General features: G+C 45.2%; 1 protein-coding gene across 1 annotated transcript; it reads left to right on the top strand.

Moving 5' to 3' along the window:
• Positions 1-981: 981 nt before the first annotated feature.
• On the top strand, positions 982-25,435 carry LOC310787523 (26S proteasome non-ATPase regulatory subunit 11A). Its single transcript, XM_083648965.1, has 13 exons — positions 982-1,090; positions 1,842-1,943; positions 8,190-8,386; positions 9,533-9,590; positions 11,143-11,337; positions 12,050-12,194; positions 15,669-15,729; positions 17,394-17,456; positions 17,660-17,785; positions 18,586-18,621; positions 19,025-19,076; positions 23,302-23,444; positions 24,751-25,435. Exons 1-12 carry the CDS (start codon positions 1,000-1,002, stop codon positions 23,442-23,444), a joined length of 1,269 nt encoding a protein of 422 aa, XP_083505091.1. The 5' UTR covers positions 982-999; the 3' UTR covers positions 24,751-25,435.
• Positions 25,436-26,080: the final 645 nt, after the last annotated feature.

The raw sequence follows: 26,080 nt of genomic DNA, 5'->3' as shown, positions 1-26,080 counted from the left end.
AATAACGTTTCTGAACTTTTCTTGAGGAGTTTATATATTTATATCTATGTATGGAAGGCTAATGCAGGCTAGTTAATTTGAAGCATGATTAAACCAGCACGATTAAATGAACATATTCAGAAGATTGTCATGTCAGCTAGTTTTAACATTTCAACTAAAGAGGGGGCAAATGATTTGAAATCAGCTGGTGGAGTATGGTTGGAATAGAAAGCTCTTTGGTAACGAGGGCTCGCGAGTTGGCGCTGTAGACCAGTGGTTCTCAATGTGGGGTCTGGGGACCACTGTGGGGGGTCCTTGAAAGGCTTCCAGGGGGTCCCTGGCAAATTGACAGATTGTTGAACTTTGATAAAAAGAATAAACCGCACACTCTGGCTCTAGATGCAAACAGTTTCAAATTTAATGGACAATGTTTCTGCCTGGTCAAGTCACAAAGGCCACCAGGCCGAAACATTGTCCATTACATTTTAAACCTTTTTTGCATCTAGAGCCAGAGTGTGGTTTCTTCTTTTTTATCAATGGATTCCAACCCCCCTTCCCCCACGCCCCACCCTGTCACCAGCACCTCACTGAGACTCCCAGGTGTTTGTTTTCTCCACTTTGAAAATTGTTGAACCTTAGCATTCTTTCATTTACCAGAAGCTAACACAATTAGAGAATATAAATGATCATAGTGTCTCTCCACCTATAGGCACCCACTATTACAGATAGCCATGGAATTATTCACAAAAAAACACATCTTTTTTATTTAACCTTTATTTAACCAGGTAAGTCATTAAGAACAAATTCTTATTTACAATGGCGACCTGGCAATCTATCTAGCAGAGTAGCAATACAAAAATATTCCCAGCTTTGGGTCCAAGTAACCAGGGTCCAAGAGACGTCCGTGGGAGGTGCAGTGACACCGACCTGTCGACAGGTGGCAGCGTTGCTCCAGCAATGTGAAGGACCTGAGCGGAAACCCGTCCCGACAGACAGCGGAGTGGAGAGAACAGAGGAAAGATGGCAGCCGCAGCAGTGGCTGAGTTTCAGAGAGCACAGTCTCTTCTCGGAACAGACCGGAATGCCTCTATTGATATTTTACACTCAATAGGTAAATATGGTCGCCACTGTACCGTACTAGAGACATGCGTTTGACGCGCAGGCACTAAAAGCTCTCTATCAGATGCTGAGCAGTTGAAGTAGCTAGCGTTAGTTTTGCTATTAGCTAGCTAGTTAGCAGCGCAGTGAGCTAGCCTGGTGCTGGCCGTGTCTTTACTCCTTGCCTGCACAGTGAGTCAGCAGCAGTGAGTGGGCTAGCCTAGCCGGCTAGCAGCATACCGGTTAGCCAGGCAAGCTAATGTGGCTCATTCATTGACAGGAACTTGGGTGACAGTTCGCTAGTTAACGTTAGCATGCAGGCAGTGCCGTTAGCAGTTTGCTCCTCTTGCCAGGCCGACCGGCTATATGACATGAATGTGAACATGAACTAGTGGGCTGTGTAAAAACATGAGCGAAAAACTGAAAATAACGTTAACCTTGCCGCCACGTCTACTACGCGCCATACTATGATCGTTCATATTGATGTTCACGTTTAGCTAGCTAGCTAACGTTATTTGTCACCGCTTATTTTATTTGATAATTCCAATATTACACTTCTATAGCCACCTGGCTGATTGCCATCTACCCCAGCATAGCTTTGACACAACTTGATTTTAAGCTTGACTCTAACCCAGAGAGAAAGTGATAGACAGTGTATGTGAGCGAACACATCAGCATTTTCACTGTTTATATGCGTCTGTGATTTCTGCCACTACGGATCTAATTACAGTGTATTTGTGTGTGTGTGTGTGTGTGTTTTGTAGTGAAGCGGGACATCCAGGAGAGTGATGAGGAGGCGGTGCGTGTTAAAGAGCAGAGCATCCTGGAGCTGGGTGGGCTGCTGGCCAAGACGGGACAGGCGGCAGGTACCTGTCATCGTATATTTACCCCTTTGACTCTTTGGAGGGGCCATCCAACATTCACATTTTCAGGCCCATGGGTCAAACTTCTCTCACTGGCTTTAGGCTGGAGGTTGAATGAGGTTATGGCAATTTATTTAAACTCTCCGTCCACAATTTTATTATTATTATTATTATTATTATTATTATTGTTGTTGTCATTATTTATTTATTTATTATTGGAGCACCTTGTTTTCAATGGAGGAATCCTGACTTATGTTGACATGGATTCTGCTGCTCGCCCTGCGTGGTCTCCTTTTCGTTTCTTCGAAGCGTGATGGTTATATGACAGTTTCCCATTTCTTTACACAGTTCTTTGCATTTTTATTGAACTCTGCGAGGTATTTTGAGCTGCAAGGGTTGGGTAGAGGGCAGACAAGGCAGTGCCCCATAGTGTGGTCTGCTTCTCCACATTCACAGGTGGTTGGGCCGGTCTTGTAGCCCCATCTGATCTGAGCAGCTTATTAGATCATCGCGTTCTTGTTCTCAGGCAGTTGAGTGTCTTCCACTGAACCCGAGGTGCTTCAGAGCCAGGAGGAGGAAGGTCTTCAGCAGGAGGGATTCACATGTCAGTTGGATGGGGGTCATCCTGCAGCTTTTTCATGCAGAGCTGGAGTCTGGTTTCTTGAGAGATGTTGTTAGTGGCTGGACATGGCTGAGAAAGCTTCTTCTTGACTTCAGTCATTGAGCCGGGGGTTGACCTCCATAGAGAAGGTGGCGTTCATCACTAGGGGTTTTTGTCATCTCAACTCTGCTGGTAACTTCCCGTCTGGTGTCAGTGGGGGCAATGCCAGCGAGGAGGTGCAGGTGGTTTGTATTGGTTGAGGAGGTGCAGGCAGGTGGTTTGTATTGGTCGAGGAGGTGCAGGCAGGTGGTTTGTATTGGTTGAGGAGGTGCAGGTGGTTTGTATTGGTCGAGGAGGTGCAGGTGGTTTGTATTGGTCGAGGAGGTGCAGGCAGGTGGTTTGTATTGGTTGAGGAGGTGCAGGTGGTTTGTATTGGTCGAGGAGGTGCAGGTGGTTTGTATTGGTCGAGGAGGTGCAGGTGGTTTGTATTGGTTGAGGAGGTGCAGGTGGTTTGTATTGGTTGAGGAGGTGCAGGCAGGTGGTTTGTATTGGTTGAGGAGGTGCAGGTGGTTTGTATTGGTCGAGGAGGTGCAGGTGGTTTGTATTGGTCGAGGAGGTGCAGGTGGTTTGTATTGGTTGAGGAGGTGCAGGTGGTTTGTATTGGTTGAGGAGGTGCAGGCAGGTGGTTTGTATTGGTTGAGGAGGTGCAGGTGGTTTGTATTGGTCGAGGAGGTGCAGGTGGTTTGTATTGGTTGAGGAGGTGCAGGTGGTTTGTATTGGTTGAGGAGGTGCAGGCAGGTGGTTTGTATTGTTGAGGAGGTGCAGGCAGGTGGTTTGTATTGTTGAGGAGGTGCAGGTGGTTTGTATTGGTTGAGGAGGTGCAGGTGGTTTGTATTGTTGAGGAGGTGCAGGTGGTTTGTATTGGTTGAGGAGGTGCAGGTGGTTTGTATTGGTTGAGGAGGTGCAGGCAGGTGGTTTGTATTGGTTGAGGAGGTGCAGGTGGTTTGTATTGTTGAGGAGGTGCAGGCAGGTGGTTTGTATTGGTTGAGGAGGTGCAGGTGGTTTGTATTGGTTGAGGAGGTGCAGGTGGTTTGTATTGGTTGAGGAGGTGCAGGTGGTTTGTATTGGTTGAGGAGGTGCAGGCAGGTGGTTTGTATTGGTTGAGGAGGTGCAGGTGGTTTGTATTGGTTGAGGAGGTGCAGGTGGTTTGTATTGTTGAGGAGGTGCAGGTGGTTTGTATTGGTTGAGGAGGTGCAGGTGGTTTGTATTGTTGAGGAGGTGCAGGCAGGTGGTTTGTATTGGTTGAGGAGGTGCAGGCAGGTGGTTTGTATTGTTGAGGAGGTGCAGGCAGGTGGTTTGTATTGTTGAGGAGGTGCAGGTGGTTTGTATTGGTTGAGGAGGTGCAGGTGGTTTGTATTGGTTGAGGAGGTGCAGGCAGGTGGTTTGTATTGGTTGAGGAGGTGCAGGTGGTTTGTATTGGTGGGTTTCAAGCAACCAGTGATCAAGCGCTCCCCCTGCTGAATGAACTAAACTAGCCCTCGGGTGCAGTTCTCTCAGCTCGCCTGACTGCTTGCTGGAAAAGCGCCTTTGGAATCCCGTGACGTGCATTAAACTCACCTTATTTCTGCAATCTGAAGGTTTCGCTAGGATCAGATGAGACACAGTTAACACCGGAAACCCTAGTTGCTTCAACTCAAAAAGTTTGGAGTTATTGTTTTAAAGGGCCTATATTTTGCTAATATAATGTATTCTTAATTTATTGTTGGCCCACACTAGAGTACCATTCATAGTTCAAAAAACTCATTGTTTATCTTGTACTGGCTCTCACGACCCCCTTCAGTTCACCCTCTGTCTGAAACGCTCTGTTTTAGTCTTCTTCTGCGTTTTGCTGCGGCAGGGAATTTTAGTCTTCTTCTGCGTTTTGCTGCAACAGGGAATAAACCCGTTCGTCGTTTCCAGTCTTCCTCCTTCCTACACGTTATAGCCAGACGCAAAGCTACAATGTCTGTCTGTCTGATCGATCTATCTATATCTATCTATCTATCTATCTATCTATCAGGGCTGCACGATTAATCTTATTTTCATCGTCATGGCGATATGAACATGCGCGATGCACGTGTCATCGCAATGAAAAAAACGTTACGTTACAGGAAGAGCTAATGCTCTTTCATGTGTCTTTCATGTCTAGTGTCAAACTCTGCACATTATGGTTGCTAACCTCCATCGACCACTGAACCTTCTACATTCGACCATCGTTTTATTTTTTATTTTAATGACCTGATTGAATTAAACATTTGCAGATTGAATAATAAAAAAGGCAAACTGCTCAACATGATGTGCGGGCGGTGTTAAACAAGCGCATCCCTAGTATGTTAGAGAAGCAGTATAGCGGAGGGGAGGCGGACCTCTGAGCCTTCTACATCGGGCCATCGTGATTAATTACGTTTGAATTAGAAATTTGCAGATTTGGCCATTAATATTTTTGTTTATAGCTTTTTTTACTTATCGCAGGTCATATCGTCATCGCAATATTGAACAGTGTTATCGCACATCGCAGCTTTTCCTCATATCGTGCAGCCCTAACGTGTAGTACCGACCCCGCTACGCGAACCCGCACATATGATCAATCAGTACCGCAACCCACCCCGCCCCGCAGACATGAGACCCGCGGCCCGATCCGGAACCGCATATATATAATAACCGTTAATCTGCAGTGCAAACATTTTGTAGTGACCCTAACGAAACTGCCACCGTTTCACACGGGAGGCGAACAGCAGTCTTTCTGGCTGAGACTCGTCAGCTGATGTACGTTAATTAGCTTTTAGCAGCTGCTAGCTCACTAACCAGCTGGATAGCTCTGCTATAATCAGACACAGACAGTTACAGCAAGCAAAGTGACTTACCAGCTATTTCCAATATGTCCGGTATAATCCATACTGCCTTTATGATTGCTGTTGCAGGAACGTAAATCCACGTTGGGATGAGACCGCTCCACTTTCACGCTATCCATCCATGACATGTTGTTGCCTGTTGCTATGAAAACAGTATGTTTGACTGTAGTGGAGGCTAACGTTAGCCTACTATATTATCTGTCCGACTTGTATTGTCTCCAATCAATCACCTTGACCCCCCCGTCCATATAGCGTCACACAATGAATGCACGGTATGCGCATACATGCCGGTTATGTAAACAAAGCGGAAAACGTGCGTCAGAAACTTTTCTCCTCTTCCAGTCAGACCAGCTGCCAGACACACCCCCTGCCAGACATCTCCTAGCCTAAGCAGATGCCCTCCTCTTGCCTCAAGAGCAGCGCCACTGGCTAATGGAGTCATGCGCCAAAGCATTTGCCATGCATGCCGATTGCTAAATAAAGTTTGTTAAATCCTACGAACTGGCCTCTCATGATTGAAGTGAGGTCTCTAGACCATAGTTCAAGCAGAAGGCCATTCGTGCATAATCTAATCCGATCACCCCTGACGTGAATCAAGTTCTAGTATGACGTGGTCAGTCAAAGTCTTAGTATGACGTCCGTAATGACGTCAGATATGACGTCAGTTAATTCTCATATATATAGCAAGGGTTCTACGTCACCTCTCTCTCTCTGGCCGATCATAACAGCAGCAGACCCCCCCTGCCAGACACACCCCCTGCCAGACACACCCCCTGCCAGATACACCCCCTGCCTCAGTCTGAGTGCAACAGAAAAACATACATGGCTCATACGTTGTCGTTGTTCCACCCGCCCCCCGTCCGCATTTAGTTCATTTTTACCCGCGGCCCGACCCACCAATTTACACCGACCCGGTGCAGGACTCTGGTATAGGGTCTGACCTGCACAAACCTGTACTGCTTATAGGGCTGTGAATCTTCACTGGCCTCACGATTTGATTCGATTACGATTCAGAGGGCTAAGATTCGATTCGATTACGATTATCGATGCATCTCGATGCATCTTAAATCGATGCATCACTTTTTTCCGCAATACATGATTTATTTTTTCTCACTTTCTTTTTTCTCACTGTGTGGCTACTTTTAAAATAAAAGTGCATTTGGAATTGCATTGTATTATGATCCATAATTAAAATAAACAACTGCATGTACTTCCATTATATTTTATTTTATTATTATTATTTTTTTTTTATAATCGATTTTTGACATTTGTGAATCGATGCAGAATCGTGCACGTCCGCATCGCGATGCATCTTATAATCGATTATTTTTGACACCCCTAACTGCTTACTTCAACACCTGGGTGTCTTTTTTATGCCTCCGCCGGCGATAGCCAGGCCGGAGGCATTATGGATCCGGGTTGTCCGTCCGTACGTACGTCCGTACGTACGTCCGTCCGTACGTCCGTCCGTCCGTCCGTCCGATGTTTGTTAAAGCGATATCTGAGGAACGCCTGGACGGAATTTCATCAAATTTGCCTCAAACATAGACTTAGACTCAAGGATGATCTGATTAGATTTTGGTGGTCAAAGGTCAAGGTCACTGTGACCTCTCGAACGCCATTTTCAAGCTTGTTAACGCGATATCTCAGGAATGCCTTGACGGAATTTAATCAAACTTGTCTCAAACATCAACTTGGACTCAAGGATGAACTGATTACATTTTGGTGGTCAAAGGTCAAGGTCACTGTGACCTCTCAAACGCCATTTTCCAGCTTGTTAACGTGATATCTCATGAATACCTTGACGGAATTTCATCAAATTTGCCTCAAACATCTACTTAGACTCAAGGATGAGCTGATTAGATTTTGGTGGTCAAAAGTCAAAGGTCAAGGTCACTGTGACCTCTCAAACGCCATTTTCCAGCTTGTTAACGCGATATCTCACGAATGCCTTGACGGAATTTCATCAAACTTGTCTCAAACATCGACTTGGACTCAAGGATGAACTGATTACATTTTGCTGGTCAAAGGCCAAGGTCACTGACCTCTCAAACGCCATTTTCCAGCTTGTTAACGCGATATCTCACGAATGCCTTGACAGAATTTAATAAAACTTGTCTCAAACATCGACTTGGACTCAAGGATGAACTGATTAGATTTTGGTGGTCAAAGTTCAAGGTCACTGTGACCTCTCACACACCCAATTTCCAAGCTCTGTAACGCAACATCACAGGAGCGCCTTGACGGAATCTCTTCCAATTTGCCTCAAATGGCGATTTGGACTCCAGAATGAACTAATGGCGGAGGCATAAGTCCGCGTTGCGGTCGTTCTAGTTTCTATAGACATCTTTTATGCTAGTGAGATTTTCGGATTCACTCGCCTCTGTGGCGGATAGACCAAAAAGTCATTTTCTCAGTGCTCAACCCTTTTCTATACAGCACTCACTTCCCCCTTATCTCTCTCTCCCCTCCCACCCTCCTCCAGAGCTCGGGGGTCTGCTGAAGCACTCACTCCCCCCTTATATCTCTCTCTCCCCTCCCACCCTCCTCCAGAGCTCGGGGGTCTGCTGAAGCACTCACTCCCCCCTTATATCTCTCTCTCCCCTCCCACCCTCCTCCAGAGCTCGGGGGTCTGCTGAAGCACTCACTCCCCCCTTATATCTCTCTCTCCCCTCCCACCCTCCTCCAGAGCTCGGGGGTCTGCTGAAGCACTCACTCCCCCCTTATATCTCTCTCTCCCCTCCCACCCTCCTCCAGAGCTCGGGGGTCTGCTGAAGTATGTGCGCCCGTTCCTGAACTCCATCTCCAAAGCCAAGGCGGCCCGGCTGGTCCGCTCCCTGCTGGACCTCTTCCTGGACATGGAGGCGGCCACTGGCCAGGAGGTGAACCTCTGTCTGGAGTGCATCGAGTGGGCCAAGGCTGAGAAGAGGACCTTCCTCAGACAGGCCTTAGAGGTGAGTCCAGGCTTGGGAAAGTAACTGATTACATGTAATCGGGAGGATACAAGAAAGTAACTGTAATCTCCATACAATTACAGAACAAAATATGTAATCAAGATTACATTTACATTTAGTGAAAATTGGGATTACTAGCAGGATTACAATTTAAAATACATTTATTCTATTTATTGTATATTGTGTATTTATCCAAGTTTCTGTGCACTGTAAATATTTACTCTTCTTATTGTCTACTTTGTTTGGTATCATATGGTGCAAAAAAATTAATTGATTGATTGAATTGATTGAAAATCTTTATTTCGAACATGTAAAAAAAACAAGTTTAAAAACAAAATAAAACAAGAACAAGATGAAAGAAAAAACATAACATAAATTAAGAATAATACAAAAAACTCAATGGGCAAATTCTCATAAGAAACACAACTTAAAGGATGGCTTTACCGGTTTTCAATCAGATTTGTATCCTTACTGTTGTAGAATGGAATTTCACCACTCCTCATCCTCATTATAATGATTCAAACAGCTTATATAAACCAAATGAATGGAAACCAAGAGTCCAGGAAGTGTCTTCTAAAAGTATATTTAAAGCCATACAGTCCTTTGGCAAACTGCATTGCCAAAGGACTGAATTCTCAATGTACCATCATAATTAATGTACAGAGTCCAAATATTCAGTGGCGATGTCACAATTTGACATAGGCTTTATACTCAGGGAAAGAGGAAAGGCAGAGAGGAGGGGGGAGAGCAATGTATGTGAGCTGCTGCAGTCTGACTGGGAGACTGTTATCAATTGTTATGGAACATGATCTCAAACTGATCTCATAGTGGGAATGTTCCTGGTTACTTTTGGCGAGACAAAAAATATTACAACTTAAAGTGCCATATTGACAGAGCTAGACTGTATATAAATACACAACGCACTGTGCGCAAATCTAGAAACAGCAGCTCTACATAAGAAAGTTCAGAGGGGCGGCGACCTCACAGAGGTTCTAACTCAACGGAGCTACTGCGCAGAATCTGGTTCACTGATCTGGCAGGATTTTGGCTTCACTCGACCCTGCTGGGCGGAGATAGCCACCATCCCTCCATATTTAATATAGCTCAATGCTCTCTCTGTGTCTGTCTCTCTCTCCCTCTCCCCAGGGTCGTCTCATCTCACTCTATTATGACACAAAGTGCTACCAGGAGGCACTACAACTTGGTGAGATACATGGGATTTATTTGATGTAATTGTCTCGTTTTACACCAATTAATTTGTTTTACCTTTCCTGTCGACTAGGGTTGGGAGATATCCAAAATGTTATATCGCGATATCGTGCCACCCAAATATTGCGATTAAAATATTATCGTCAGTGTGTGTGTGTGTGTTTTTACATGTGCATTACATTAGGATGAGCAGTATGAATACATAAAGGACTGAGAGGTTGATATGCTGTTCCCTTCCTTTCTTGACCTCTCCCTGCTTAGGGCAGACTGCAAAACTGTCAACAAATAAAGAAACCAAATATCACAACACAAGACAAAACGAGAACAATATTGCTAAGGAATGTGGCACAACAATTGCGTCATCTCGATTTTCTTGTTTTCATGATCTTGGAAAGTGAAAATCATATTTGAAAACAAAATGTGATTACCGTAAATTCCGGACTATAAGCCGCACCGGTGTATAAGCCGCACCTGCAAAGTTGACTATTTTTTTCTTATATAAGCCGCACCGGACTATAAGCCGCGGGTGTTTTAATGGTGTTTTTTTTTTTTTTTTTTTTTTTTTGTGTTTTAATGTTTAATTACCATATGTAAGGGTTCATGCACAGAGGGGATTGTCGGGAAAGAGATGGCTGTTTGAGGAAGCTCCCATTTATTAACATTTCAACAAAACAACATAACACAACACCACCTGTGTTGTTATTTACAGTGCACACAGTGTCATACAGTGTCATACAGTGTGGTGAAAAGAGGGAAAGAGAGGAAATTAAAACAGAAGTGGATTTATAGTTAGAAAGAGTGCTAAAAAAGAGAGATTTTTTTTTTTTTTTTTTTTTTTTTGAAAAAATCCATAGATAAGCCGCACCGTTATATAAGCCGCAGGGGCCAAAAAAGGCCAAAAAACGGGAAAAAAGGTGCGGCTTATAGTCCGGAATTTACGGTAAGTGCCCGGCCCTCTAGTTAGTTAGAGAATTTTAGCAAAATGCTTGGACCATCTGTGAAAAAATGTACTACCAATAGCTTTCTTCACCAATGTGTTCTTATAGGTGTCTAGAATCACCTCTCAATTAGTGCAAACCCAAATCCCCTGGAAAATCCTGGAGAGCCAATCAAAGTTAAGGTGCCCCGAGGGCTTGGGTGAAAAATATGATAAAAATTAAAAGTCTAAAATGAACTTGTGGGGTGTCTAACTAGGGGTTTTCAGGGGTGCTGAATCCATTCCAAACATTATTTTTGAGTAAAAATGTCTCCCTGACCATATGATATTGGTATATTGGTTATTGTTATGTAAAGCACAGTGTATAATCAATCAGGATTTTCCACGAGGATTTGGGTTTGCACTAATTGAGAGGTGATTCTAGACACCTATAAGAACACATTGGTGAAGAAAGCTATTGGTAGTAAATTTTTTCACAGATGGTCCAAGCATTTTGCTAAAATTCTCTAACTAAGTGGCGGGGGGCAACTTTCCTCCATTGGGAGCCAGTGTGAAACAAAGGTAGGGTAAACGTCATGTGGCTCTCTCACTCCCCCCCTCTCCTCCCCAGGGACCCAGCTGCTGCAGGAGCTGAAGAAGATGGACGACAAGGCCCTGCTGGTGGAGGTGCAGCTCCTGGAGAGCAAGACGTACCACGGCCTCAGCAACCTGCCCAAGGCCCGCGCCGCACTCACCTCCGCCAGGACCACCGCCAACGCCATCTACTGCCCGCCAAAACTACAGGCAGCACTGGACATGCAGTCAGGTGGGACTAGAAGGACACGCACTCGCCCAAACCACCGTTAACATATCTGCTGCACAACTGCAGGTACTAGATATGCAGCCATGAGAGTTTGGGAAATAGCCTAAGCTTACACACAAGACCAAACTGGTAGCTAACGTTAGCTGTGCAACACGATTCTCTTTGACCAATCAGTAGTCTGCAGTGTTTTTCACGTCACCTTTTGGTACCAGCTCGGCTCCCTGGAACCACGACGGTGCCCAGTGGAAAACCAAAAAATGCGAGGCGAGTAGACCCGATACCGGCGGTGGGAAGAATTAAAGTTTTCCGGCAATTGAAGTCCTCAAAATTCAAACCTTTACCTATTGCTTCCCATTTGAAGCAGCCAGCTTGTGAACGTGCCTCGTGCGTGTGCTTGTGCGTGTGCGCGCGTGTGTGTGCGTGTGTGTGTGTGTGCGCGCGTGCTTGTGCGTGCGTGCGTATGCGTGTGCGTGCACAGTGCCCCAAGTGGAACACAAGCAGAACAGCCTGTTGGCTGAAGAAAGTGGACATTTCTGTCTTCTGGTTTTGCCATTAACATGAGTGTGTGTGTGTGCGTGCGTGCGTGTGCGTGCGTGTTTGTGTGCGTTTGTGTGTGTGTTTGCGTGCGTGTTTGTGTGTGTGTTTGTGTGTGTGTGTGTGTGTGCGTGCGTGCGTGTTTGTGTGTGTGCGCGCGTGCGTGCGGGTGTGTTTCCAGGGATCATTCACGCGGCGGAGGAGAAGGACTGGAAGACGGCCTCCTCCTACTTCTACGAGGCGTTCGAGGGCTACGACTCCATCGACAGCCCCAGAGCCATCATAGCCCTCAAGTACATGCTGCTGTGTAAAATCATGCTGGGCTTGTAAGTAGTGCTCCACTCAAACACACATCATACAAGTATCCATACGCCATCCATTTGACACATTGATTGTTTCAGCTAGGGGTGCACCGATCACGTTTTTTGCCACCGATCACCGATTGCCGATCGCCTATGGGAAATATCTGCCCAACCGATCATCGACCGATCACCGATTACCGATCACCAATATATAAACTCCTCAAAAAAAGTTTTGAAACTTTATTTCGGTCGATTATTTCTCCCCTTTAATAATAGCAATTGGTATTTTATTTTATATCGTTGGAAAGCCTAGTGGTAGGTTTTTTTTTATAAAAAAAATAAATATATATATATACCGTAAATTCCGGACTATAAGACGCACCGGTCTATAAGCCGCGGGACCAAAATTGACTATTTTTTTCTTCTATAAGCCGCACCGGTCTATAAGCCGCGGGTGTTTTGATGTTTAATTACCATATGAAAGGGTTCGTGCACAGAGAGGAATGTCGGGAAAGCGATGGCTGTTTGGGGAAGCTCCCATTTATTAACATTTCAACAAAACAAAACAAAAGTCAGGTCACTAATCCCCAGACAAAATCACACAACAATAGGCTATATGTGCAGCAAACCTGTAACCAGAGAAGTCAAGTCACTAATCCTCGTCTTCCTCTTCTTCCTGCGTACTGAAACCACCAAAGTCCTCATCTTCAGTGTCGGAAACGAACAGGTTCAGGGTGGCTTCGTCAACCACTCTCCTCTCTCCTTCATTGTCACTCAAAACCAACGAACTCCTCTTCATCACTGTCGGCATCGAACAGCCTCTGAAGCCTCTGACGGCCCTCAGCGCCAGCTGTGGCGGCGTCATCCTCTTCATCCCGCAGCAGTCCAGCGTTTTGGAACCCGTTGGTGATTGTGGATGTTTTCACACTCCTATAATATTCCGTGCTGAGACAGTTCCTCCTGCTGCACCGTCCAACGCCTCACCATTGACTCATCGATGCCCAGGTTACGCGCGGCTGCTCTGTTTCCCTCTTTTAATGCGAGATTGACTGCTTTCAACTTGAAAGCTGCGTCGTGTGAATTTCTGCGTACCTTCCCCATGGTAAGTGAGAGTGTTGCTTCTACTGCTCGTTCTCATGCTGTCGAGAACGAGCAAAGCTTTTTTTTGGTGAAAGAATCCTCCAGGGCGCTTCTTGTTAACAGTCCGAGTGAGTGGCAGGTCGAACGTCAAAGGCACTTCATCCATATTTATGATCTGCTCCGGTTCGATGGAATATTCCTTGATCTTCCTTTGTGTGAATTCGCCGAAGTTTGTGATTTTCTCCTGGTAGTCGGGGGAGGGAGTTGATGGCCGAGTGGCCGTTTGCTTACCGTAATTACCATATGTAAGTGGTCACGCACAGAGGGGATTGTCGGGAAAGAGATGGCTGTTTGAGGAAGCTCCCATTTACCGTATTACCGTAACATTTCAACAAAACAACATAACACAACACCACCGTTGTTTATTTTTACAGTGCACACAGTGTCCGCGGTGTGGTGAAAAGAGGGCAAGAGAGGAAATTAAAACAGAAGTGGATTTATAGTTAGAAAGAGTGCTAAAAAAGAGAGATTTTATTTGTATTTTTTTTTTTTTTTTCTGAAAAAATCCATAGATAAGACGCACCGTTATATAAGCCGCAGGGGCCAAAAAACGGGAAAAAAGCCGCGGCTTATAGTCCGGAATTTACGATATATATATATATATATATATATATATATATATAAATAAAGAAATATCGGCAATCAGGCGAAATATCGGCAACAGCCGATCGCATATTTGAGGTCAAAATCGGCCGATACAGATTGCGTGCCGATCGATCTGTGCACCCCTAGTTTCAGCTCTGATCCTGCAGCCCTGCTTTGACAAATGCGTATTTAGCCGAATTAACATTGACTATGTTTCCACGGACTGCAATAATCTGACTATTGGCCATCATGTAAATAAGACCGCATTTAGATGAAGGTGTTTACATGAGCTGCTTATAGGATTCCATTCATATTCCTGTTTACATGCTACAGAGCACAGTCCCCTTAATGACTGAGGACACGGCCACATCATGTCCCTACGTGCTGCGTCTGACTTTCCCTCCTGGATTTCACCTGAAACTGTTTCTACCGTGTTAGGGACATCGTGTTAGGGACATGTTGTACCGTGTTAGGGACATCGTGTTAGGGACATCGTGTTAGGGACATGTTGTACCGTGTTAGGGACATCGTGTTAGGGACATGTTGTACCGTGTTAGGGACATCGTGTTAGGGACATGTTGTACCGTGTTAGGGACATGTTGTACCGTGTTAGGGACATGTTGTACCGTGTTAGGGACATGTTGTACCGTGTTAGGGACATGTTGTACCGTGTTAGGGACATCGTGTTAGGGACATGTTGTACCGTGTTAGGGACATCGTGTTAGGGACATCGTGTTAGGGACATGTTGTACCGTGTTAGGGACATGTTGTACCGTGTTAGGGACATCGTGTTAGGGACATGTTGTACCGTGTTAGGGACATCGTGTTAGGGACATCGTGTTAGGGACATGTTGTACCGTGTTAGGGACATGTTGTACCGTGTTAGGGACATGTACCGTGTTAGGGACATGTTGTACCGTGTTAGGGACATCGTGTTAGGGACATGTTGTACCGTGTTAGGGACATGTTGTACCGTGTTAGGGACATCGTGTTAGGGACATGTTGTACCGTGTTAGGGACATGTTGTACCGTGTTAGGGACATCGTGTTAGGGACATGTTGTACCGTGTTAGGGACATGTTGTACCGTGTTAGGGACATGTTGGGACGTCTTTTTACCGCTGGTGATAACCGGTTTTAAATGATGAACCGTGTTAAATTCCGTCACGGTAAAAGTTTTCATTATCATTCAAACGTATTACCGTGATTACAGCGCTTTGAAAAACCACAGTAAAATACTGTCCATGATCAACCAAATTTAGCAACAATCTCCCAGATGCAGACCTTGTTACCGCTGTCAGTCATCTTTTCTTCTGGAAACAAGTTGCGCAACACTCGCTGGAAGCTAGCGCATGCATCGTCAACCAATTGGACTGCCATATGTTGTAAAATGCTGTCTCATAGTGTGATGAAGGTGTTTACATGTCTACAACACACTTCCATAATGCTACTAAGATCCAAAATACTCCACGTCTTCATTCGACCATGACCTTATTCGGGTTAAAAGGTCATCAGAAAATGCTGTTTACATGGCAGTGTCTTATTTAGAGTATAGTCTTAATCGGGTTAATATCAGAATATTGCAGTCCATGGAAACGTACTAGTCATTGTCCTTCAGAAATCTTGTATCTGGAAAAAAAGGTTTTCAGAACTTGAGAAAATTGGTTCAGTCTAGACGGAAGCTTCTTCTTTTCAACTGCTGGGTCAGGACCCAAAATATGGGTCATGGGCTATTTGTCCTGCTGGGTCTGATGTATGTTTTTTCTCTATTTCAGGCTAGACGAGGTCCAGAATCTAATCAGTGGCAAGCTAGCGCTGCGGTACGCCGGCAGACAGGTATCTCTCCTTATTCCCTGATCACACTCAAAAACAAACCTGTGGCATGGAGGCCCTACCTGACAAGTCATCAGATCGCTGTTCTTTTCAGATGACACAACTGTCTGTCTTGTAATCAGGAGTCTTTGTGTCGTTGTGGTTTTCAAACTGTATGACTGAGCTGTGACAGAATCCCTGATGAAGCGCAGTCTCACAGCAGCTTTACTCTTTCTAAACACACCTGCACAACATATACATGCATAGTGATGGAGGGAGGGATGGATAGATAGATAAAAAATACAAGCCCGACCCGAGCCCGTTCTGTCTGAGCCCGTCCCGTTGGATGCATTTATGAACCTGACACTTTCTTAGTAAGTTGGCTGTTTATCTGCGGAAGGGAACTGGTGAGAATAGCGTGATCCTCCCATGTGCTACATCTTGCCGGTGAAGCTCCCCACGCTGTCAGTTGAAAAGAAGCGGCTGGCAACTGCGCATGTCTCGGAGGAAGCATGGTGCTAGTCTTCGGCTCTCCCCAGATCGGCAGAGGGTGAAGCATCGATCGGGGTTTTTGGCCAAGTACAATTGGGGAGAAAATGGGGGGAATCAGAAAAAAAAGTTGTCTGTTTACTATAACCCTGTTGTCTGTTCAGTCTTATCAATGCATAAGGCTTTGCTGAGTAGTATTGTCGTGTAATCTAAATTTAAGTTCCTGCCTTATCGCTCTTATATTTAAAGGATCATTATTCTGTTTTTTTTACACCCTGGACCTTATTTCCAGCTTTACACATGTTTAAGTCACCCTGACAAATTTGGTTTGATTAGCATCAGCAGAAACGATAAACAGTTTTGAACTGCGACCTGAAAACAGGGCATGTGAAATGCTTGTATTTATTTCTTGTAAATGGCTTGTTTTCCAACACACAGCGGCTCATATGCTTATTATATCATAGAGAGAACAAGAATAAGAGTGATCCAACGTACCTCCGTGCTGCTGGCAGCCTGCTCTGTTTGCTGTCCGTCACATAGACAGCAGCTCCCCACGGGACGGCACGGTGGCTCAGTGGTTAACACTGTTGCCTCACAGCAAGAAGGTCCCGGGTTCGAACCCCGGTCCATCCCTGGTCCTTTCTGTGTGGAGTTTACATGTTCTCCCCGTGTCCGTGTGGGTTTTCTCCGGGTGCTCCGGTTTCCTCCCACAATCAAAGACATGTATGTTAGGGTTAATACTCCTGTCAGTGCCCCTGACCAAGGCACTGGCAAAAGAACTGGAGTTGGTCCCCGGGCGCTGTACAGTGGCTGCCCACGGCTCCTAGTTCTAGGAAGGTTCCTAGTAGAGGATGGGTCAAATGCAGAGGATGAATTTCCCCACGGGGATAAATAAAGGATAACTTAACTTAACTTTAACTTAACGTATCCCCCACTGCTGCTTCTAATCCATATATGACGTTATTCCATACGGGCGGCAATTGAATTCAAATGAATCATCCATAATCTTGAAATCAGATAAATATCTGCTAGGCTAGGCTAGGCTTAGCTACACAACAAACTAGATGCAAGTCGACTATGACCTATCGTTCCTCTTATTAAACAATGACACAGCATTCCTCTGTTGTTTTTTTTACAGACAGGCTCACTGAAATGATCTGTTGTTTCTACTGTATCATTCCTTTTTTCTTTTGTTACAGACAGACTCACTGAAATGCGTGGCACAAGCCAGCAAGAACAGGTCACTTGCAGACTTTGAAAAGGTACGTGTCCAGAGTAATGACGTTGCTGTATATTGACCTGGTTTAGACTCGGGACAAGCTGTGGCTGAACATTATTTTTCAGCGGTGTCAAAAACAAATAAACTTCATGTTTCATAATGTGGATAAAGTGTTACAGTAGCTGGCCCTTTACCATCAGTCGCTCTTTTGAATGAAAGCGTGGTGTCTCCGCCCCCTCTCTCAAGGCACTAACAGAGTACAAGGCAGAGCTGAGGGACGACCCCATCATCAGCACCCACCTGACCACGCTGTATGACAACCTGCTGGAGCAGAACCTCATTAGGGTCATCGAACCTTTCTCCAGGGTCCAGGTCAATCCACCAGCATCCCTCCACAAACATTGTCATTTCTGGGGTCTCAGTTAGGGATGCACGATATATCAAACCGATCAATTATTTTGCGATAATGGGAAATGTATCTTTATCAGCTATTATCGGTATCCGCTATATATAGCCGATATACGTAGCTATAATAATATATATACAAAACGAGGAAAGGAAAACTCCTTTGGATACCTTTTAAGCATAAAATGCTATAGGAACCAGTCTACTATATGCCTTTTGTGTTTTATCTGCAGACTAAGCAGCCATGCTGTAGGCTTTCAGTTATATAAAAGTAACTAAAAACTAATAATAATTAATTTTTATATTGACTGATAGACGTCATTGTGTTTTATCTGCAGACTAAGCAGCCATACTGTAGGCTGTCAGTTACAGTATATAAAAGTAACTAAAAACTAATAATTTATTTTTATATTGACTGATAGACTTTACTACTAATAAACGATTTAATGCATGTGACTTTACTACTAATAAACTATTTAATACATGTGTGATTTGACAGATTATGTCAAAGCATTACGTTTGTATTCTGAGGCAAAATGCTCTATAAAAGCCATTTTGTTAAGTATAAGTTATTATGAACTTCTCTATAAAATACAACAATTGAACGGTTATCATATCGGCCATGAGAAGCCGGTAATTATCGGTCATCGGTATCGGCTGAAAAAGATGCGTATGGTGCATTCCTAGTCTCAGTGTATGGAAGCATACCAGACTTTGTCACTTGAGTGTTTCTAATCACGCTACATTCCTCCCTTCTCTCCTGACAGATAGCACACATTTCCACGCTCATCAAACTCTCCAAGGTCAGATTCTGCCCTTGTTTTCACTTTGCTTTTCACTTTGTAAGCTATAGATCACAGTGAAGGAAGTAGTCTGAACCTGTGATCTCAATATGTCTGAACCTGTGATCTCAATATGTCTGAACCTATGATCTCAATATGTCTGAACCTGTGATCTCAATATGTCTGAACCTATGATCTCAATATGTCTGAACCTATGATCTCAATATGTCTGAACCTGTGATCTCAATATGTCTGAACCTATGATCTCAATATGTCTGAACCTGTGATCTCAATATGTCTGAACCTATGATCTCAATATGTCTGAACCTGTGATCTCAATATGTCTGAACCTATGATCTCAATATGTCTGAACCTGTGATCTCAATATGTCTGAACCTATGATCTCAATATGTCTGCCTTGCAGGGAGATGTGGAGAGGAAACTATCGCAGATGATTCTGGACGAAAAGTTTCATGGTAGGTACCTCAAATACTTGTCAAACAAAACCTTGTGATTTGAGTTAAGCGTGGTGTACTCTCTTGAACATAATGAACCCTCTCTGGTAGGGTTGTGCGATGTCATTCAAATAGCCATGTCCCCCGTGCGTCAGGTCCATCAACGATGGTCAATGCCATCGTCCATCCTGCCAACCTTACTCTCTGGTGTTTAAATCAGTTAAGAACACATGAAGAAATAGCTGAATATTAGGGGTGGGGGAAAAAATCGATTCACCTAAGTATCGTGATTTTTAATGTCACGATATTTTGGATTGATCTTTTATTCCAGAATCGATAATCGCAAAATTTTTTTTTTTTTTTTTTTTTTGGGTGCTTGCAGTCAGGCCACTCACTGAACAGCAGGCCAGGCGCCGCCTACTGGTTTACTAGTGGTTTTATTACTTTATTAGTTAGTCTGAAGTAATAATTACACTTCAGGGTTAAAGTGGTGCATCTCATTGTAAAATTGGACTTCAAACGACCCAAATCTGGCTTCAAACGGCCAAAATTGGGCTTCAAACGGCCCAAATTTCACGCGCGTCGGCCCATATCGGCCTGGCCTGCTTGGTATCTAATGCCGGCCTGAATTATGATCCCAGTCCGCCCCTGTTTTTAACTATATCGCCCAGCCCTACTCATGATATATAATATACAGTCTCTAGTGTATGATTCAACTTTTCCCATGTTCTAATCTAGTGTAAAAAAGCAAACAAACTGAAAAAATAAAAGAAAAAAATAAACAAAAATCGCAATAAATCGTAATATCGAATCGCAATAATCGTAGAATCGCAATACTTAAGAATCGCAGATTCGCAATATAAATCGAATCGGCACCCAAGAATCGTGATAGTATCGAATCGGGAGATAAGTGAATCGCCACAGCCCTACTGAATATAAGCACTCCTTGTAGCCATACAAGTGTGTTTTGGAGTTGTCTCAGATAATGTTGGCATTTCAAATGAATCTCACACTAGGGCATTCACCGACTAGTCGACTAGTAAAACCAACCACTAGTCGACACTGTGCTTAGTAGTCGACTAGTGGTCATTCTTGGTTACCCCTCTTTCCACAGTGCAGTGTTAATAATGCAGTACAGCAGATATGCCACTTGCCACTGGGGGGGGGGGGGGGGGGGGCGCTGTGGGTACCTTGCGACCATTTGCGACCCTTCCAATCGACGAAGAAGAACGAGTGCAACAATAACAAACCTCACATCACTTTTCGTTTTTATTTTAGTAATACTCAATAGCATAAACCATTAGCCTACTTCATTTTAGTGCAGCCAGTTGTTTGTACGGTGTCAGGAAAGTCACTTTTGATGGATACTAGGAAGCATCCTACCGGACTGTATGTGGACAGCGGCCCAGGCTAGGTTGCTAACTAACGTTAATTTAGGAAAGCCTCTCCTCGCGCCCCAAAGCAGGACTACACAGCCAGCAGGATAGCAGCATGGCAGACCTTCAAGTGTAAGTGGAGTTTGTTTTAACCATGCTTTATTAAATGACTAGCTGTCATTACTTAAGTAACGTTACCCATTTCTTTGTGAATAATGCAACGTTTTTGTTAGCTGAGTTTCACACTTTTAATTTGAAGGCCGAAAAGGGAAATGGTGTGATAGTACATTGAATTGACACTGGTCTGTCAATTCTATCATTTCACACGTACCATTTCCTTTTTTCGTCTTCAAATTAAAAGTGGAAAAACAACGAAACATTAGCGTGTGAAGCCTCGCCCTATCTGGATTATAAAAGTATATAACGTTAGAGAAAACAGCCATCAGCCATGCCGTTTTATACTAATTTATTGCCAAATGCTTTGGAAATCAAGCTAGTTATGCCTGCATCTCAATAGCCCTGCTGCCTGGTTGTATTTGAGACCTTTTGACGTGAGTTGAGCATTTTTATTGCGGTGAGAAAAAAACTCAGACTAGTCGACTACCTTTAGGGACGACTAGTCGACTAGTAAAATGCACTAGTCGTGAATGCCCTACCTCACACTGCAGTTTGCTTGGAAGAAGACTGAGACTTTCATTTTCAGGCACTTCGATTATTTGGCGACACCTGAGTTTGGATGTTCTCATCTGCCCTAACAAAAGAGTAAAAGGTCCAGAATTAGAATAGATCATTGTAAATGCTTGGTGTGACTGCTCATACATGGCAGGCAACGCTTTTTCCTCCCAATATTTGATTTTTTGATTTTTCAGAACATGAAATAAAAAAAAAGCTCAGACACAGGAAAAGAAAAAGCATACATCTATTATAAACATTCCAACAGCACAACATGGTGCTACCAGCCGCATGGACCATGCTGGTCCATGCTGGTCGAGTCACTTTTAACCTCGTCAAAGTAAGCTAGGAACGGGTCCCAGATAGTTGAAAATCTCTTAAGTGAGTTGGTCCTCAGGAACCGGAGTCTCTCCATACGTATGGCTGAGACCATGTCCGTCAACCAGAACTGAAAAGAAGGTGGAGAGGGGGACTTGAATTCCTTCAGAATGAGTCTCTTGGCGACAGTCATCCCCTGTGTAAGAGATTGTTGCACAGCCGTTGGGAGGAGCAGAGAGGATTCCGAGCAGCTGAAGATGGCGAGTTCCGCCTCCGGCTGAAGGGTTATTTTATCTGCCTTATGGCCCATTTCCACCGCTGGTATCAGCGCGGCCCCGCCCAGCTCGTCTCGCTTTTTTGTCTCATTCCACCGATCAAAAACGTGGACAGCCCGGGTTGAGTCGGGGTTGAGTCGTGCTAGTTTTGGTCCCTGCTTTGTTGAGGTTCCAGCGCTCCGTGACGTGAAAACACTGCAGACGACTGATTGGTCAGGCAAGCAGAATCGTGTTTACTGTATTACTGTAAATGCTGGATACCAGTTTAGTGGGGCCTTCGGCTCTGGTGAAATAAAATCGATCTCCTTGCTCAGCTTTAACATGGCGGTGGTTTTCAATTGTTTTGAGAGAGAAAAAGTCCGCTCCTCGGGAAGCTCTTTGTAGTTGTGTGCTGCGTCGGCTCCGCTAGGCCGGAGGCGGGGGTTTAGTGAAGCCGCGGTCTTGCCTGGTGAGAGGTCGCCGGGGTAGAGGCTTCACTTCTCCCTGTAGCGCAACTCCCGTCCCCCGCGCAGCGCATGCATGTGAGTTTGAGTAACTACAAAGTGATATCCATTCTCCTGGCCGATTGTCACATTTGCCCATGTACACTGTAGGCCATTTAGAGGCACCAGTATTTCATAAACAGTTTAAAAGTTCTGTGTATGGATTTAATTTTAACGTTATACGTTATAGCCTACTTGGGCTATGGGCGGAGGACCGCTATGCGGTCGCTATGACGACCAGGTGTGGGCGGAGGCGAGTAAACTTGCTATGGAAACAGAATCTATATCAAGTAGAGACGAGTAAGACCAGGTCGAGTAGAGCTGTACTGTTATATGTGGTGGCAATGAGCCATTAGAGTACCAGTCAAATATCTTTTTGCCCAGAATCCAGATAGTGACGGGCAAAACCAAAAAGCATGGGACAGTGTGCCGTCTGACCCCCGACACCTATCACATAGTGGTGAGACACCTATCACATAGTGGTGAGACACCTATCACATAGTGGTGAGACACCTATCACATAGTGGTGAGACACCTATCACATAGTGGTGAGACACCTATCACATAGTGGTGAGACACCTATCACATAGTGGTGAGACACCTATCACATAGTGGTGAGACACCTATCACATAGTGGTGAGACACCTATCACATAGTGGTGAGACACCTATCACATAGTGGTGAGACACCTATCACATAGTGCTGAGACACCTATCACATAGTGGTGAGACACCTATCACATAGTGGTGAGACACCTATCACATAGTGGTGAGACACCTATCACATAGTGGTGAGACACCTATCACATAGTGCTGAGACACCTATCACATAGTGCTGAGACACCTATCACATAGTGCTGAGACACCTATCACATAGTGGTGAGACACCTATCACATAGTGGTGAGACACCTATCACATAGTGCTGAGACACCTATCACATAGTGGTGAGACACCTCTCACATAGTGGTGAGACAGAGGTATCACATAGTGGTGAGACAGAGGTATCACATAGTGGTGAGACAGAGGTATCACATAGTGGTGAGACAGAGGTATCACATAGTGGTGAGACAGAGGGGTCCTGCAATCACTTGACACTCATTCTACCTCTGACCCTCCTCCACAGGTATTTTGGACCAAGGCGAAGGTGTGCTGATCATCTTCGACGAGCCGCTGGTGGACAAGACGTACGAGGCAGCCCTGGAGACCATTCAGAACATGAGCAAAGTGGTTGACTCTCTCTACAACAAAGCCAAGAAGCTAACATAGGTCAGTCCAGACAGAAAGGATCTTGCTATGTTGTACACAATAACAATTGACAGTCATCGGCTATTTTTCAACTGATGGTGAGCCAATTTAATCAGGTTTTCCATGCCATGCCACTGGTTGGGAATGGCTGTCTTCGAGTTTATGTGGTGAAAACTCAGTGTTTCTTTAACTCATTGAGTGCCAATGACGACTATAGTCGTCAATTCAAATAGTAACGTTCAGTGCCAATGACGACTAAAGTCGTCAATTGCGTTTTTTGATGGTGGGACGTGGATCAAAGCCTGATCCATCTCCTGTGAAAGTATGGTGGATGTTGAATGTGTAAAAGCTATTTTACGGACCCATTAAGTGGCGACAGTGCTCTCCAGATTACAGAAAGGCGAGGAAAAAACAGAAGTCATGGGGAAACGGAAATCGCATCCGTATGCATCGATATGCATGAAGCATAACGTTAGCTGTGCCTGCAGCAGCCAATCTGCTGCCACAATTGAGCCCCATCGTGTCCGCTGCGATAGCCCATCCGCATGATTAGTTGTGGAGTTGTTATTATTCTCAACTGGAAGCATGGGAGCCGGTGACAAATACACGTGGAACGCTGTAAAAAAGCTGGATGTAGCGCACTTTTCAGTACAGAGCAAATGCAGCAGAGAGCCACCAGAGAGACACCCACTGAGGAGGGGTTTGCAGTTGAAGGGGGGGGGGGGGGCACGCAGGGCAGCATACAACACTGACCCAGACAGCAGGACAGGATTGGCAAACGCAAGCTAGAATATCTGATGCCCACCAGCAGTAAATCAAGACCAGCAAGAAGCTGCAACCAGCAGCGCACGCAGGGGCCAGCGCTGCTGGTTGCAGCTAAAAAATATTATTTTGCCAAACAAAATTCCTTTGTTTTCACTGTTTTATTGAAGGAAATTATTTTTGAGGTGTGACTACATCAGAAAATATTAGCTTCAGTCAGTCATGTGCTTGAAATGCTTCATTTCACAAAAGGCTGATTATCTCAGCTTCTAATTTGAAACGTCTCTTTTTGGTGAAATCAACCTATCTTCTCCGGCTCATAACTAAAGAACGGAAAATGATATCAATAAACTTTTTTTTGCTGATGATAGAAGAGAGTCTCATTGTTCTTTGGGCGTGTTCGGTGTTTACATAGTAATATCACACAATATTCTGTGGGCCTCGAGAAATCACTGAAAACGCTCTGAAACTCTGGCACTGGGAGCATCCGTTTTCCAAAAGTGTCTGGCACTCAATGAGTTAATATCGGAGCCCTTCTCAATGTATCTCTGTCTCCTCCCTGCAGAGAGAGCTGACCATCAGTCCCCCTGTCTGTCCAGAGTCACCTGGGCCTGGCAGAGAAGAGGGAAGGTGGTCCGTGCCGGGGAGAGAAGAGGGGAGGTGGTTCATACCAGGGAGAGAAGAGGGGAGGTGGTCCGTGCCGGCCGGGGATGACAGACTCTTTACAGCCCAGCCAGCAACCAGCCCAGCTCATCCGCTGAGAACGGCCCCACGCAGGAGCCTCAAACTGGGCTCCTCCTCCTCCTCCTCTCTGCTCTCCCTCCCTCCCTTTCATCCGCCCCCTTTCTTCATATCTGACTGGGGTTGATCTGACACAAAGTGCTCCTCCCTGTGGACAAATCCAGGCACTGCGCTCCCCTTCTCCCATCCCTGGTTTCTATGTAAAACTGGGCAGCCTGCCCTTTCCCCGACTTTTATTTTCTCGGTTTCTCTTTCCACTGGCCATCAGGGAATCTTGTAAAATAACAATAAAGAATACATATACAGTACTTATACATGTATGAGGAAAAAAAGCAACATGTTGTGTGTCTTCTCAGATTGTAACCGGGGGTGTAAAGGTGGACCGCCGGTTCCGTTCTTGTTCAATTTGCCAAACCTCTCTTCAGCCTTTCTCTGTGTCACTTTTTTTTCTTTGGTTTGCGGTTGTGGAGAACGGACTGGCCCCGCCCCCAGGCTCCCGCTGCTCCACCACAGCCCAGCACCTGTCCCCATCGTCTGCCCCCCCCCCCCCCCCCCCCCCCCCCCCCCAGCGGTCTCACTCACAAGGCATTCTGGGACGTGTGGAGCGGACAGGGACGCGCCTGATCTGTCCCCTCGGGGAGACCACGTGGGCATCGAGAAGAGGAGGACGTCCGTCACGGTGTGCGGTTAGTTACACTGCCACCACCTCCCCCCCCCCCCCTCCTGGTCTCCCACTTCCTGTTTGTATATAATGTTGCCAAGCGCCTCCGTTCATCCACGGCCCCGATGTATTCACACTACTGCCCCCCATTTTGTTTTATAAAGCTAAAGAACACAGTCGATCTCCCCGCCGAGAGAACCTGGTCGGTCACGCGGAGAGCTTTCGATGCTCTCCGTTTGTACGGGACGTGACCGGAGAGAACTCTTCACATTATGAGATACTTTTGTTGTATAAGAACGGTGGCGGGTGTAGGTTTCCGGGGATTTAATTTTTGCAAGGACTCCAGGGTTTATTTACCATATGACATAGAGAAAGACAAATGCTAATAAAAATAAATAAACCTGCAGGTGTGTGATTTTAAGGGTGATCTTAATGTTTCCCCCCCCCCCTTATTGCTTGCACCTATCTTTCTGTCTGCACCTTTTCTGTGTTG

Source organism: Poromitra crassiceps, assembly GCF_964638095.1.
Source record: "Poromitra crassiceps genome assembly, chromosome: 13".
NCBI lineage: Eukaryota > Metazoa > Chordata > Actinopteri > Beryciformes > Melamphaidae > Poromitra > Poromitra crassiceps.
Note: the sequence above shows the minus strand (reverse complement) of the source record. Positions and strands in the feature narration are given on the sequence as shown.